General features: G+C 41.9%; 1 protein-coding gene across 4 annotated transcripts in view; it reads right to left on the reverse strand.

The window, feature by feature from the left end:
* The window catches only part of LOC137349219 (partitioning defective 3 homolog), a 956,485-nt gene that overhangs the window by 376,969 nt on the left and 566,611 nt on the right, over positions 1 to 12,905 (reverse strand). For all 4 annotated transcript variants that reach the window (XM_068014722.1, XM_068014712.1, XM_068014729.1 and 1 more), the window contains exons 8-9: positions 12,541 to 12,666; positions 11,776 to 12,158 (exon numbers count right to left, since the gene is read on the reverse strand). In XM_068014722.1, coding sequence (XP_067870823.1) covers positions 11,776 to 12,158; positions 12,541 to 12,666 — 509 coding nt within the window. The remainder of the gene's footprint in view (positions 1 to 11,775; positions 12,159 to 12,540; positions 12,667 to 12,905) is intronic.

The raw sequence follows: 12,905 nt of genomic DNA on the forward strand, positions 1-12,905 counted from the left end.
TGCATCATGGCAGGTAAACATCTCATGTTGACTGAAATGGATCAGTGACCTTATTCAATAATTAGAATAAATATACGAATTTCTGGAAAGATGATTGCTTGCATGAAATACCAATGAGAAACTCAAACACCAAGATTGAGCTTCTATAACAACAATTACAAACAGAGCTCAGCGTGTTTAATCTGCAACAAAATAAAGTCCCTATTATAATTTTACAAGCATGTTCATAGTGGATATGAGGTACATTAGCATGGCATCTGAACACTGACTGCTCTCCACTCAAGTTAGAACCTAGAGATAGGCAGTCAGGGCTGCTTCAAACAGTTGTATATTCTGTTAATAGTGTAATTTACTTTAGATTAAAAATATGGCTCTGGATTTCAATTCAGACCCAATAGATGGAACGAAAGTCCCTTCTCCATTTGGTGGCTGCAAGGCTCCTTTGTGAAATTAATTTAGACAGCATCAGCCCAGCTTCTGGTAATTTAGCATCAATTCCTATTGCAGCTCAATTCAAGCAACCACCAGAATGCTGGCATGGGAAATAGAAAGATTACAATTGAACAGTGGGTGAAGCTGTTCTGAGGTTAGGAGCAAGAGAAATTGTTTGAGTATAGCAGGAGAGGGCAAACCGAGAACAGCAGAACTCCACAAGCACTTCCATAACAACTTGCATTTCTATAGCACCTTTAACATCGGAAAACATTTCAAGGCAATTCATAGGAGCATTACCAGACAGAATTTGACACCGAGCCACACGGATGATATTAGGACAGGGTCAGATGTAGGTTTTAGGGAGTGTCTCAAAGGAGGAGAGAGGTGGAAAGCGAAGAGGCTTACAGAGGGAATTCCACAGATTAGGGCCTAGGCAGCCTGAAGGCATGATCGCCAATAGTGGGGCAATTAAAACTGGGAATATACAAGAGGCAAGTTGGAGGAGCAGAGATCTCAGAGGGTTTTAGGGCTGGAAGAGTTTATAACGACAGGGAGGGATGAGTTCTCTTGAAAACAAGGATGAAAATTTTAAAATTGAGGTGTTGCTGGACTGGCAGCCAATGTTGGTCAGTGAGCACAGGCGTAATGGGTGAACGGGACTTGGGAGCTTCTGTAATGTACAAAAGGGAACATTGAGGAGGCATGGTTAAATGTGAGTTATGAGATATTACAATAAATAACAGGAAAGTATGAGAGAAGCTTGTTGAGCCAAAGCAGGACAAAGTGTGTGATGTAATGGGCAAAGTACGTGATGTAATGGGGTATCTATAGGTCCTGCTACTACAACTTACAACTTGTATTCATATGGCACCTTTAATGTCATAAAACGTCCCAAGGCACTTCATGAGGGAAAGCCAGTAAGAAATAATGGAGGTCCTAAAAATAATATTTCAGGCTTGTATTGAGAGTGGTCATGCGCCAGAGGACTGGAGCGTGGCCAATGTAATACCCATTTTCAAAAAGAGAGGAAATTAACCCAGATAATTACATGACAATTAGTTAAATATATATAGCAGTCAAAATGTTCCTATCTTTAATTAAAAATGAAGTGACTAAATATCACAGATACAGCATAGGAGGCAGCCATTTGGCCCACTGTGTCTATGCCAGCTCTTTAGTAGAGTTATCCAGTTAATCCCACAACCCTGTTCCTCCTCAGAGCCATAGATGCAAATATCTAATGTAGAGAATATAAATAGAACAGCTAACATGGAATTCAGAAAGGAAGGCCATGCTTGACAGACCTGGTAAGATTTCTTTGAGGAGGTGAAAGATATAGCAGATGAGGAAAACCTAATGGATGTGGTGGCAGCCCATTTGTACACAGTAAGCTCCCACAAACAGCAAAAAAATAAATGACCAGACCATCAGTTTAGGTGTTAGCTGAGCGATAAATGGTTGACCAGGATGCTGGGAGAACTCCCCTACTCTTCTTCGAATAGTGCACCGGATCTTTTCTGTCCACCTGAGAGGCCAGACAGGGTCTCGGTTTAACATCTCATCCAAAAGGCAACCCCTTCAACAGTGCAGCACTCCCTCGGCATTGTACGTAAATGCCTGCCTAGAAATTATGCACTCAAGTCTCTGCTGTGGGATTTGAGCCTACAATTTTCTGACTCAAGTGAGTTAAGGCTGACACAGTAATACTTCATACACAGGGTCCAAAATTACATATGATTCTAAAAAAGCAGGCACAGTAAATAATTCTGAGCGCCAAAGGGAATATTGATAACACAGTGAAATAAAAAGTGACAGATGAAATTCAATTCAATGAAATTCAAGTGTGAGGTTATACATTTTGCAAATAAAATTATCTTGGAATTAGGGACGGCTCAGTGATGTGCAAAAGCAGAGAGATTTGAGGTTCAGGTTCATAAGACATTGAAGCAGCAACCTCGAGTCGATACACCAAAAGCCAGCTAAGGAATATCGGGTTTATGGCAAGTGGTATAAAATATAAAAGTTGACGTGTAATGGTGAATTTGTACAGAAACTTACTAAGATGCCAATTAGAGTACTGTCAGTAGTTTTGGGCTCCACAGATTAGGAAAGTTGTTCAGGTAATAGAGCGTGTAGCACAGATTCACGAGAATGTGACCTGCTCTGAAGAAATACAAGTACAAAGAAACACTTCAAAAAAAAAAGTGGGCCGTTTTCTTGAAAACAGATGAGATTGTGGGTGTTATTTGATAGAGGATGTTTAAAACTATGCAGGGTAGCTAGAAACAGATCACAGTATAAATTAATCTCAGGTGTTCATTTTTATTTATTGCTAAATGTGCAGAATTAACTTCTATTCAATTGTGTAACATATTTTACCACCCTTTTCTAATTACCCAGTCATGTTCTCCATGCTTGTTTGCTGATCTCAGCAACTGTCCTGCTGCTTTTGATCACTCTTTTTGCTAGTCTTCGAAAGTACTTTTTGCCCTTCTCTTTTTCTTTTGCCAGTATTGCTTGCATGTTTGAGTTTTATACAGTTCCGCTTCCTCTCCTCAAGTAGCAAGTACAGTATTACCTCGACATAAATTGAAGTTCAATGAACCAGAGGCGCAACCTGATTTGATTCCCCTAACATATACATAGTATTTATAGCAAACAGGTTATTCAACCCAACTGATCCTATGCCAGTGCCTACACTCCACACAAAATTCCTTCCTCCCTCCCACCCTATTCCATGCAACCCTATCAGCATTACCTCCTATTCCTTTCCACCTCGTGTATTTATCTAGCTTTCCCTTAAAGCTATTTGATACTATTCACCTCAACTACGCTGCGTGATAGCAAGTTCCACATTTGAATCACTATCCGGGTAAAGACGTTAGGAATTCTTTTTTCCCGTCGACCAGAAGAGGAGAAAATATGGTTTTATAGCACACAATACAAAAGTAGGCAGGTTATGTTTCAACTATACAGGGCATTGGTGAGACCATATCCGGAGTACTGTGTACAGTACTGGTCTCCTTATTTAAGGAAGGATGTAAATGTGTAGGAGGCAGTACAGAGAAAGTTTACAAGACTAATACTTGGAATGGGTGGGCTGTCTTACGAGGAAACATTGGGCAGGCTAGGCTTGTATCCACTGGAAATTAGAAGAGTAAGAGGTGACTTGATTGAAACATATAATCTTGTACACCTCTATCAAATCTCCCCTCAATCTTCTTTGCTCCAGAAATAACAACCCCACCTTTTCCAACCTAAACTTGGAACTAAAATCCCCATCTTGTCAGAGGAGATACAGTTACCTTAAAAAAAAGGACTCTCAGTTCAAAATGAAGTAATCTCACACTGTGAAGCACTAAGACATTCTAAGATAAGGTACTCTGTAAAAGCACTGCTATTTATAAGACTGCTCATAATGAAGAAGGTCGAAAGGTGGAGCCATTACAGTTAAGAGGTGCTGGTTGGCGGTTAGATTTGTACAGAAGTGAAGTTGTGCCTTTGGAAAATTGAAAGAAGACTTTCACTGCCAATGGTATAAAGATTAAGATGTAACAATTCAGCTATTGCAGGCAATAGAATTTTAGGTTGTGTACATTGATGGAATGTGATCAAGTGGAAATAGATCAATGTGGAGTGGAATAGCCAGGAAAAAAAATGGATAGTGTTGGATAATGAGTGGAGAAGATCAGGCATATAAAGAAGGAAATAGAGTGGAAGAGAAAGTACAAAACCCTGGGAACCTGAGTTAATGCAAATGTCCTGGAGTTAACTCCAGGACAAATAGAATAATTAGAGGTGCACATTTCCCTATCCTACCAAAGGCTTTGGAAGTATCCATGGCAATTACAGATGACACAATCAAGTGTTCAGGAGCAGAGGCACCCGAATCACAATGAATCACCATGCCAAAAATCAAAATACAGATCATGAATGAGGCCAAAACAATTGGCATAACAGATAATTTGAGAGTTGACATCACCTTCCATAATTGTATTAAGTACTGCCACAAGGGAGAAACAGATCATATCCTGTCCTGCACCCAGTCCAGTTCACTCAACACCCCTATTCCTGTTCTATGTTTGCTCCTGGTCGTCCCCCGAAACCTTCAAACATAAAATTTGCGCCGTGGTAAAATCCCTTCACGGCCTCACCCCTTCTTACATCTGTAACTTCCTGCAGCCCTGCAAGCTTACCATTCCTCTGACTCAAGCCTTTTCTGCATCCACTCCCCTCACACTGCCGTCATTAGCCATGCCCTCAACAACCTGATTCCCACACGGACATTCCCTCCCAAGCCACTTCCACTTCTTCAACTCCTTCTGCTCCTTTCTGCAAAAGCCTGCTTTTTCACGAGGCTTTGAGAGCCATAGAGTTATACAGCACAGACACAGGCCCTTTGGCCCATCGTGTCTGTGCCGGCCATCAAGCACCTATCTATTCTAATCCCATTTTCCAGCACTTGGCCCGTAGCCTTGTATGCTATGGCATTTCAAGTGCTCATCGAAATACTTCTTAAATGTTGTGAGGGTTCCTGCCTCTACCACCCCTTCAGGTATGAGGCTGCAGTGCATCTCTGGAGGCATGTCTGCTGTCTTACTTATGTTACCACCTGAGGAAACAAAGCAAAACGACAGGATATAAGTAACAGGGTCAAATCAGTCATGATCTCATTGAATGGTGGAACAAGCGAGAGGGACTGAATGATCTACTCCTGTTCCTATGTTCCTAACTGCTTAAAGACAAGCACCCAGGCTGCCCCAATTTATCCAGAGTGACTGAGCAATGGGGACCAGTAGGTCCTAGGCAAGATCCATGGTATGTACTGATTTGGTCAATGTAGCACCCGTGTGAAACTGCAAGGAGTCAGCACTTTCAGCAGACAGCAGCGACAAAGGATTACCAAAGAGAAATGGGTGATATAATATCCCCTTTCTTTAGCTCAGCATTCATCTTTTGTAATGCTCCTCAGCCTCCATCCTAGGGTTCCTCAGAGGTGTCAGCAACCATCTTTTCATTGGATATCCCTTGTTGGCAAGTATCCTTCCTTGAAGGTGCAGAGGGGAGTGAAAAGCTGTGGCACCTGGAAGTGCCGGAGAATGTAAGCATCGTGGCTGCCCCCAGTGTATTGTACATACACCTGGAGGATCCAATGATGGTGGTCGCAGACGAGTTGCATGTTAAGGGAATGATATCCCATATGGTTAATGAAGGCTGTTGGCTGGCCTGCGGGAGCCATGATAGACTGCACGCATGTGGCAATCATACCTTGTACCTGGGGAACCCTGCCACGGTGGTGAATCCTCTGCCTCTCTGAGCCTGACTGTTCGCATCAGTTCGGTAATGAATTAAGAGTGTATCTGTCACCACCTTGATGCAGTGATGTGTGGCTGATGAGGAGATGCCACACATCTCCAGTGGGCCCCTAAAATGAACCTGACGCTTAGAAATTTAGGGCCATGGTGATCTTTACAGCCACTGGCATGGATGACCACCATGGCAATCAGAGCTCACCTCCTCTGCCATCATGGCTCGCAGAGCGGCCACAGCCTCTCATGAGAGGTGCAGCCAAAGGTGAGGCTGCCTCTCCGACACCTGGAGGTAGCACCTCCTCTGTCTATATACCCTTGCTGCAGGGCACCTTCGTCTCCGAGCTGGAGCCTACTCACAGTCCCCTCTGTGGCCTTCTGCCACTTGCCCATCAGGAAGCTGCCCTTGCAGGTGGCCAGGAGGTCTCTAGATATGTGAGCCTGGACCTCCCCTGTCCCTCTGAGGATCTCCACCTCGCTGGAGGACCTGCCTCTGGAATGAATGAACGATGCCCATGCCACTTGGGCACTGCCACTCCAACTTACACACCGTGCCAGTGCTGTTCCAACCCACCCAGTTCTCTGTTCCCTCTCTAGTGAGCCCCCTGTCAGAAGCACTATCTCCTAAAAGGGGCCTCAACCCCAATCAATGGCTGCCCAATTCCTTCCCACTGAATAAGAAGAAAAGCCTTACTCTGCAGTTGCCAAAACTGCTGCTTCATTGCTGCCCTTTAAAGGCTGTTGAGGCTTCAATGCACCATGAGGTTCATGTTAAATCTGGACGGGCCCATTAAATTGCAGTCAATTGGCTTATTAACTAATTTAACTGCCTCTCAATCGCTCATGTTAAGACCATCAGTGGAGTCCCCACATGTCTTGCCATCCGCCACCCGTAGAATTTGGCCACGGCAAGATGGCGTTGGAGCCCGTACCAATGCCATCCTCCCCAATTTTACATCCCGCCCCCCACCCCACCCCGCCACTTCTGCGTCGTTAAAGTCCGGCCAATATATTGCAGGCGGCAGTGTTGAATTATCATAAAATCATAGACTAGTACAGCGCAGGAGGCTGCCATTTGCTCCAGTGTGTCTTTGCCAGCTCTTTCAAAAAGCAATCCAGTTAGTCACATTCCCCTTCTCTTTCCCCAGACCCCTACAACCTTTTCTTATCATAAGAACTAGGAGCAGGAGTAGGCCGTCCGACCCCTCGAGCCTGCTTCGCCATTCAATAAGATCATGGCTGATCTTTTCGTGGACTCAGATCCACTTACCCGCGCTCTCACCATATCCCTTAATTCCTTTATTGTTCAAAAAGATATCTACCTTAGCTTAATAAACGTTTACTGAAGAAGCGTCAACTACTTCACTGGGCAAGGAATTCCATAGATTAACAACCCTCTGGGTGAAGAAGTTCCTTCTTAATTCAGTCCTAAATCTGCTCCCTCTAATCTTGAGGCTATGCCCTCTTGTCCTAGCTTCACCTGCCACTATTGAATCTGTATCCCCCTACCATATCAGGCCAAATGCTAACCACTTGTCGCGTAAAAATTTTTTTTTCATGTTGCCTTTGGTTCTCACTTCAAATCTGTGCCCCCCTCATGATCAACTCTTCAGCCACTTTGGAAACAGTTTTTCTATTTACACTATCTGAACTGTTCATGGTTTTAAACACCTCCATCAATCTCCTCTTAGCTTTTTCTGCTTTAAGGCGAACAACCCCAGCTTCTCCAATCTATCCATGTTAAATGTAAACCCTCATCCATGAGATCATTCTAGCAAATCTTTTCTGTACCCTCTCTAAAGCCTTCCTAAAGTGTGGTGCCCAGAATTGGACACAATATTCCAGCTGGTGCCAAACTATTGTTTTATGTTTAACATTTGTGGCTTTTGGACTCTACGCCTCTATTTAGAAAGCCCAGGATCCCATATGTTTATTAACTGATTTGTTCACCTGTCCTGCCATCTTCAAAGATTTGTGCACACGCAGCCCCCAGGTTTCTCTGTTCTTGCACCCCCTTTGAAATTGTACTATTTTTTTAATCTAAGGTCTCTCCTCATTCTTTCTACCAAAATGCATCATCTCTCACTTTTCTGTGTAGAATTTTAACTACCATGTGCCCAACCAATTCCAGCAGCCTGTCCATGCCCTCTTGAAGTCTATCACTATCTTTCTCCGTGTTTACCGTACATGCAAACTTTGTGTCATTTGCAAATTTTGAAACTGTGTCCTGCATGCACAAGACCAACTCGTTAACATATATCAAAAACAGCAGTGGTCCTGAACTTGGGGGAACGCCATTGTATACCTCCCTCCGGTCCAAACAACAGCCATTCACTACAACTCTGCTTTCTATCGCTTAGCCAATTTTACATCCATGCTGCTACTGCCCCTTTGGGCAGTTTTACATGGTGGATTTATGCCCACACAAAATTAGACCGAAGCTAATGAAATTAATTTCACCAGCAACAATTACAGCTTATAAAATACAGGAGGTGTTTCTCTCATTTGTCTGGAATGGCCACAAACTGAAGTTCCAGAGGTTAAAGAACCTCAACCTACTGTACAACTTTGTAGCATTGCAGAGATGTTTTGGGTATTATGTATTTAATATGAAGCTATTGTACTTGGTGTTCTTAGTTCACAGGAGAAAACAGCAAGTCACAGCAATAGTGTTTAGGAGATCACTGCCTGAGGGGAAATGGTGTCAGCTGACTGTTCAAATGAGTCCAACCAAAAGAGTATTGGTGGATTGTGCATTCATAGTAGTGGGCACTAGAACTGACTGCTCGGTCGGTACTTCATATGAAAGCCACGCCATTCAGGAATAATCTCAGTTGAGATATTAGTTCATCAGCATTACACATCTTGCCACAAAACTGAGCTGTTGTAGAGCATTTACCAGCTTCTTAACTGGACAGAAATGAAGTTAGATCAGGAACAAAAACACAAAAGATGAGAGCAATCAAAATTTTATACAATGACCTGTAAACCTCACTATAGCATGGAAGGTTCGTACACTTTTTTGAAGTTTTTCATTTTATCTATCTATATATTAGAGAAAAGATAAACATTTCTAAATCTCAACCTGAATATCTTTAAGTTAAAATCTTGTTTTGCAGGTAATCTTTGCATCCAAATACAATTTTCATTGTGATTTTAATGTTGTACAAATTCAGTAATTGATTTTTAATGACTTTGCTTTGTCAATTTTCTCTCCTTCTGAAAGCATCGCCTCCTGCTAGGATAGCTACGTAGGTGCTGGTTACACACCAGGAATTCACCGAAATAGACACTCACTAGGTGTGCTCAGAGCAAATACCAGTAACATGTCTCATCTTGGGGTCATTATAACTGAGCCTGATCCTGTCCTTACTTGACATTCAACACTACGCAGTATATGACGAATCATTGGAGAGCTTTCAAGACCTCAAATATCTTTCTTCTCCATAGCCCAATCATGCCGAGGGCAAATGTAATACAAAAATTGCCATTGTGACGAATCTCAGCGAACTCAGCAAGAACCAGCAATTTGATCTTGGATTTCATTTAGCCACCCTACAGCTAACCTCCATTTGCTCTGCAAGATCGATGAATATGTTGTCACTACTCAGCTCCATGCTCATCTCTCCTGCAATTCCTTGTTTGGTAGCATTCTTGCCCGAGTCAGAAGTTCCACTCCAGGACTTGAGCACAACAATCAAGGTTGACACTCCACTGCAGTACTGAGGGAGTGCTGCATTTCGGATGAGATGTTAAATCGAGGTCCTGTCTGCCCTCTTAGGTGCGCGTAAAAGATCCTCTGGCACGTTTAGAAGAACAGCAGGGCAGTTATCATCACTGCCTTGGCCAATGTTTATCCCTCAATCAATGTCACAGAAAACATATTATTTGGTCATTATCACATTGCTGTTGTGGGAATTTGCTGTGCACAAATTGGCTGCTACCTTTCCTACATGATACAGTACAAATTACTTAGTTGACCGTAATGCACTTTGAGATGTCTGATGGTTGTGAAAAGCACCATATAAATGCAAGTCTTTCTTTTATTTCTTTCTTCTGCCCTACTGAGTTCACACTGCTCAAATCACTAACATATTTTGTGAAAGTAGTGCTTTATCCTTCCGCTACCTTGCCATGTCATTCAACATGGTTAACCACTTGCTCCTCCTCCACTACCACTTTCCACAGTTCATCTAATGGGACTCCTGTTAACTGCTTCTACGCCTCCTACCCTTCCCAATGTAGCCAGCACATCTCCAGCAAAGGCTTCACATATTATCCCACCCTTGTAGGTTACCTCTGTAGTACCTCAAAATTTCATTCTTGGATTCCTAAGTGTCAACTGTTGCTCAGTTGGTAACACTTTCCCCTGCAGTCAGAAGGTTGTGGGTTCAAATCTCACTCCAGAGACTTAAACCAAACATCCCTCTAAACTGCGCAGATGTGTGGCCACACAGTGGTCCAAAATTTACCGCACAGGTGGCAAACAGGCCACGCACAAAAACGCTGTTATTTTTAGATGTGTGGCATGCACAGTGCAACAAATGGGCCATGTACAGCTAAGGGAAATTAGAGGGAATAATGCTTGAGCCCAATAAACTAGGATAACATTCCAGTGCTATATTAAGGAATTGTTGGAGGTTCCATCTTTCAGATGAGACACCGAGGCCCCATCTGCTGTCTCAAGTGGATGTAAAAGATGCCATAGCACCATTTTGAAGATGAGCAGGAGAGCTATCCTGGTGTCCTGGTCAATATTTAGCCTTTACTAAAATGGGTTATCTGGTCATTATCAGTTTGCTGTTTATGAGAGCCTGCCCATTGCAAATTGGCTGCTACGCTTCCTACATTACAACAGTGATTACACTTCAAAAGTACTCCATTGGCTGTAAATCTCTTTGGAACATCCTGAGTTGGTGAAAGGTGCTATATAAATGCAGGTATGTCTTTCTTCTTTCTTTTCCATTTACATGTTGACAACATTATCCACAGGAATAGAGTCAGTTTTTATAACACTCTGCTCCACCTCTCCACCATCAGCCTCAACAACACAACCATCTTTGTGTTGCCAGACTGCTAAATCTAACAAGTTGATAATATACCAGAACTTTATCCAACTGAATATCGGAACAGCAAAATCCATCTCAGAAACAAACAGCATATTTGTTAAAACATTGGACTGGCAACGCAAAAGTCGTGAATTCAAATCCCACCAAACTACAAAATTAAATTCAATGAACCTCATATTTTGTGGGCTGTTGACTGATGTAAAAGCTCAACTGGTTCATGAATGTCCTTCGGGGATGGAAATTTGTCACCCAAATGCAATTTGCACTATATGTGACTCCAGTCCCATTGATTTGAGTTTTAAATCCCACCTTGCTGTGGTTCTCAATTTTCAAAAGTTCCTTCATCTCTCAAGGTCTTCCAGTACTCCTAAGCATTAGAGTCTACTCAGTGAAGTGTTTTACTACAGTAAGGGTGCTATATAAAGGCGAGTTATTGTTTTATGGCTTTCTGGTGGGATTTACAGCTATAGTTCACTGTATCAAAACTACAACTGTACATCACACCATGTAGAGGTGTTACATTGCAAGCACTGAAAACATCCTTGTCCAACTGTGATATTCTCTGGTCTTAAAATCATAAGGGAAGAAAAAATGTTGAATAGTCATGTCTTTAATGCAACCATTTGGAATGATTCTTGACAACTTTATTAACCATGGAATTTGATTGCTTTCTGTTGCACAGAATTTTTTGAAACCTTCCAATGAATTCAATAAAAGCAGAATGACTTCAATATTTTGTGATCAACAGTACAAAAACACAGCATATATCATTTTCTTCGGTTCTTCTTCAGTTTATTCCTATTCTTCATCAGCTCTGATGAAAGGTCACTGACCTGAAATGTTAACTTTGCTTCTCTCTCCATAGATGCTGCCAGACCTGCTGAGTATTTCCAGCACTTTTTGGTTTTATTTCAGATTTCCAGTATCTGCTGTATTTTGCATTTATTTTATAATTTTCTTACCTTTTTTCAGCTGGATATTGAGTTTCTTCCCTACTTTTTTGGTGCTGAAGCTTGTGGTAGGTGCAGCGCTCAATCTTTGGGGAGTTAGATTCTGGCCTGTCGGAGGTTTTGACACCGAGTTCTGATTGTGAGGTAGATGAGAGTAGGAAGCAGTCTGATCAGTCTCATTGCTTGTTCTGGACAACCGCTGAGGTGTTTCATCAAAGCTTACATTTATAGTATTCTTTCGATCGCTGGGCTGAGTATCTGTGTTGATTCGATTGGAATAACAGGTATGTTTATCGGCAAAAGAGACTTGTTCGTACTGCTCTTTATTTGATGCAGGGACCACGTGGAACCAAATAACTTGTAAACGCATGGCTTGGCGAAACATATGTTGTGCTCTAGATTTAGGAAGGAAGGGAAATTAACAAATTAAGGCTGTCAGTCTTCACAGAGATTGTTAACATAATTACCATCATTAATTACATTGCATGGAAGGGTTTTTTGATGCAAATGTAGCAACTGCATAAATATTAACTGGATAGAAGTATTAATTACATTAGCAACTAACACTTATCATTGATGTGGGCTGAGAGATTAACAGTTATGCACCTGTTAATGTGCATGCAGAAAACAAAACTGCAAAACACATTTCAACAAGCAATTATATTGCAAAGGTAGAATAACATATTCATATACTTTTCCTGAAATATACAGAAGGTATGTAAATATCTTACTGCAGAATTTACACTTAAATGTTGTCCATGTAGGCAAGATACGTACTGTTCAAATCGTGTATTTCGCAAATCACCACCATTTATTTTGACGATACAATCATTCTCATTAAACAGTTTCTCTCGCTCAGCTTTACCACCTTTCTCCAGGCGCTTCACCAGTAACCCCAGGGTCCTACAAGAAAATGATCACAGCTCTTCATTTAGCACTTTAAAATAAAGTAATGGAATGCAAAATACTCTCCAACTATTACTGTAATGTGAATATATTTACATTGCACTTGCCTTTAGAAAATCTTTTTGGATTTAAAGAGTTAGCACGCTCCAGTGTGACTCAAATTCCCTCACTTATGATAACATTACTACTAGAATTACCTCTCACCCAGCAACTATTACCAAAGAAACGCACATTTT

Source organism: Heterodontus francisci, chromosome 2 (genome assembly GCF_036365525.1).
Source record: "Heterodontus francisci isolate sHetFra1 chromosome 2, sHetFra1.hap1, whole genome shotgun sequence".
NCBI lineage: Eukaryota > Metazoa > Chordata > Chondrichthyes > Heterodontiformes > Heterodontidae > Heterodontus > Heterodontus francisci.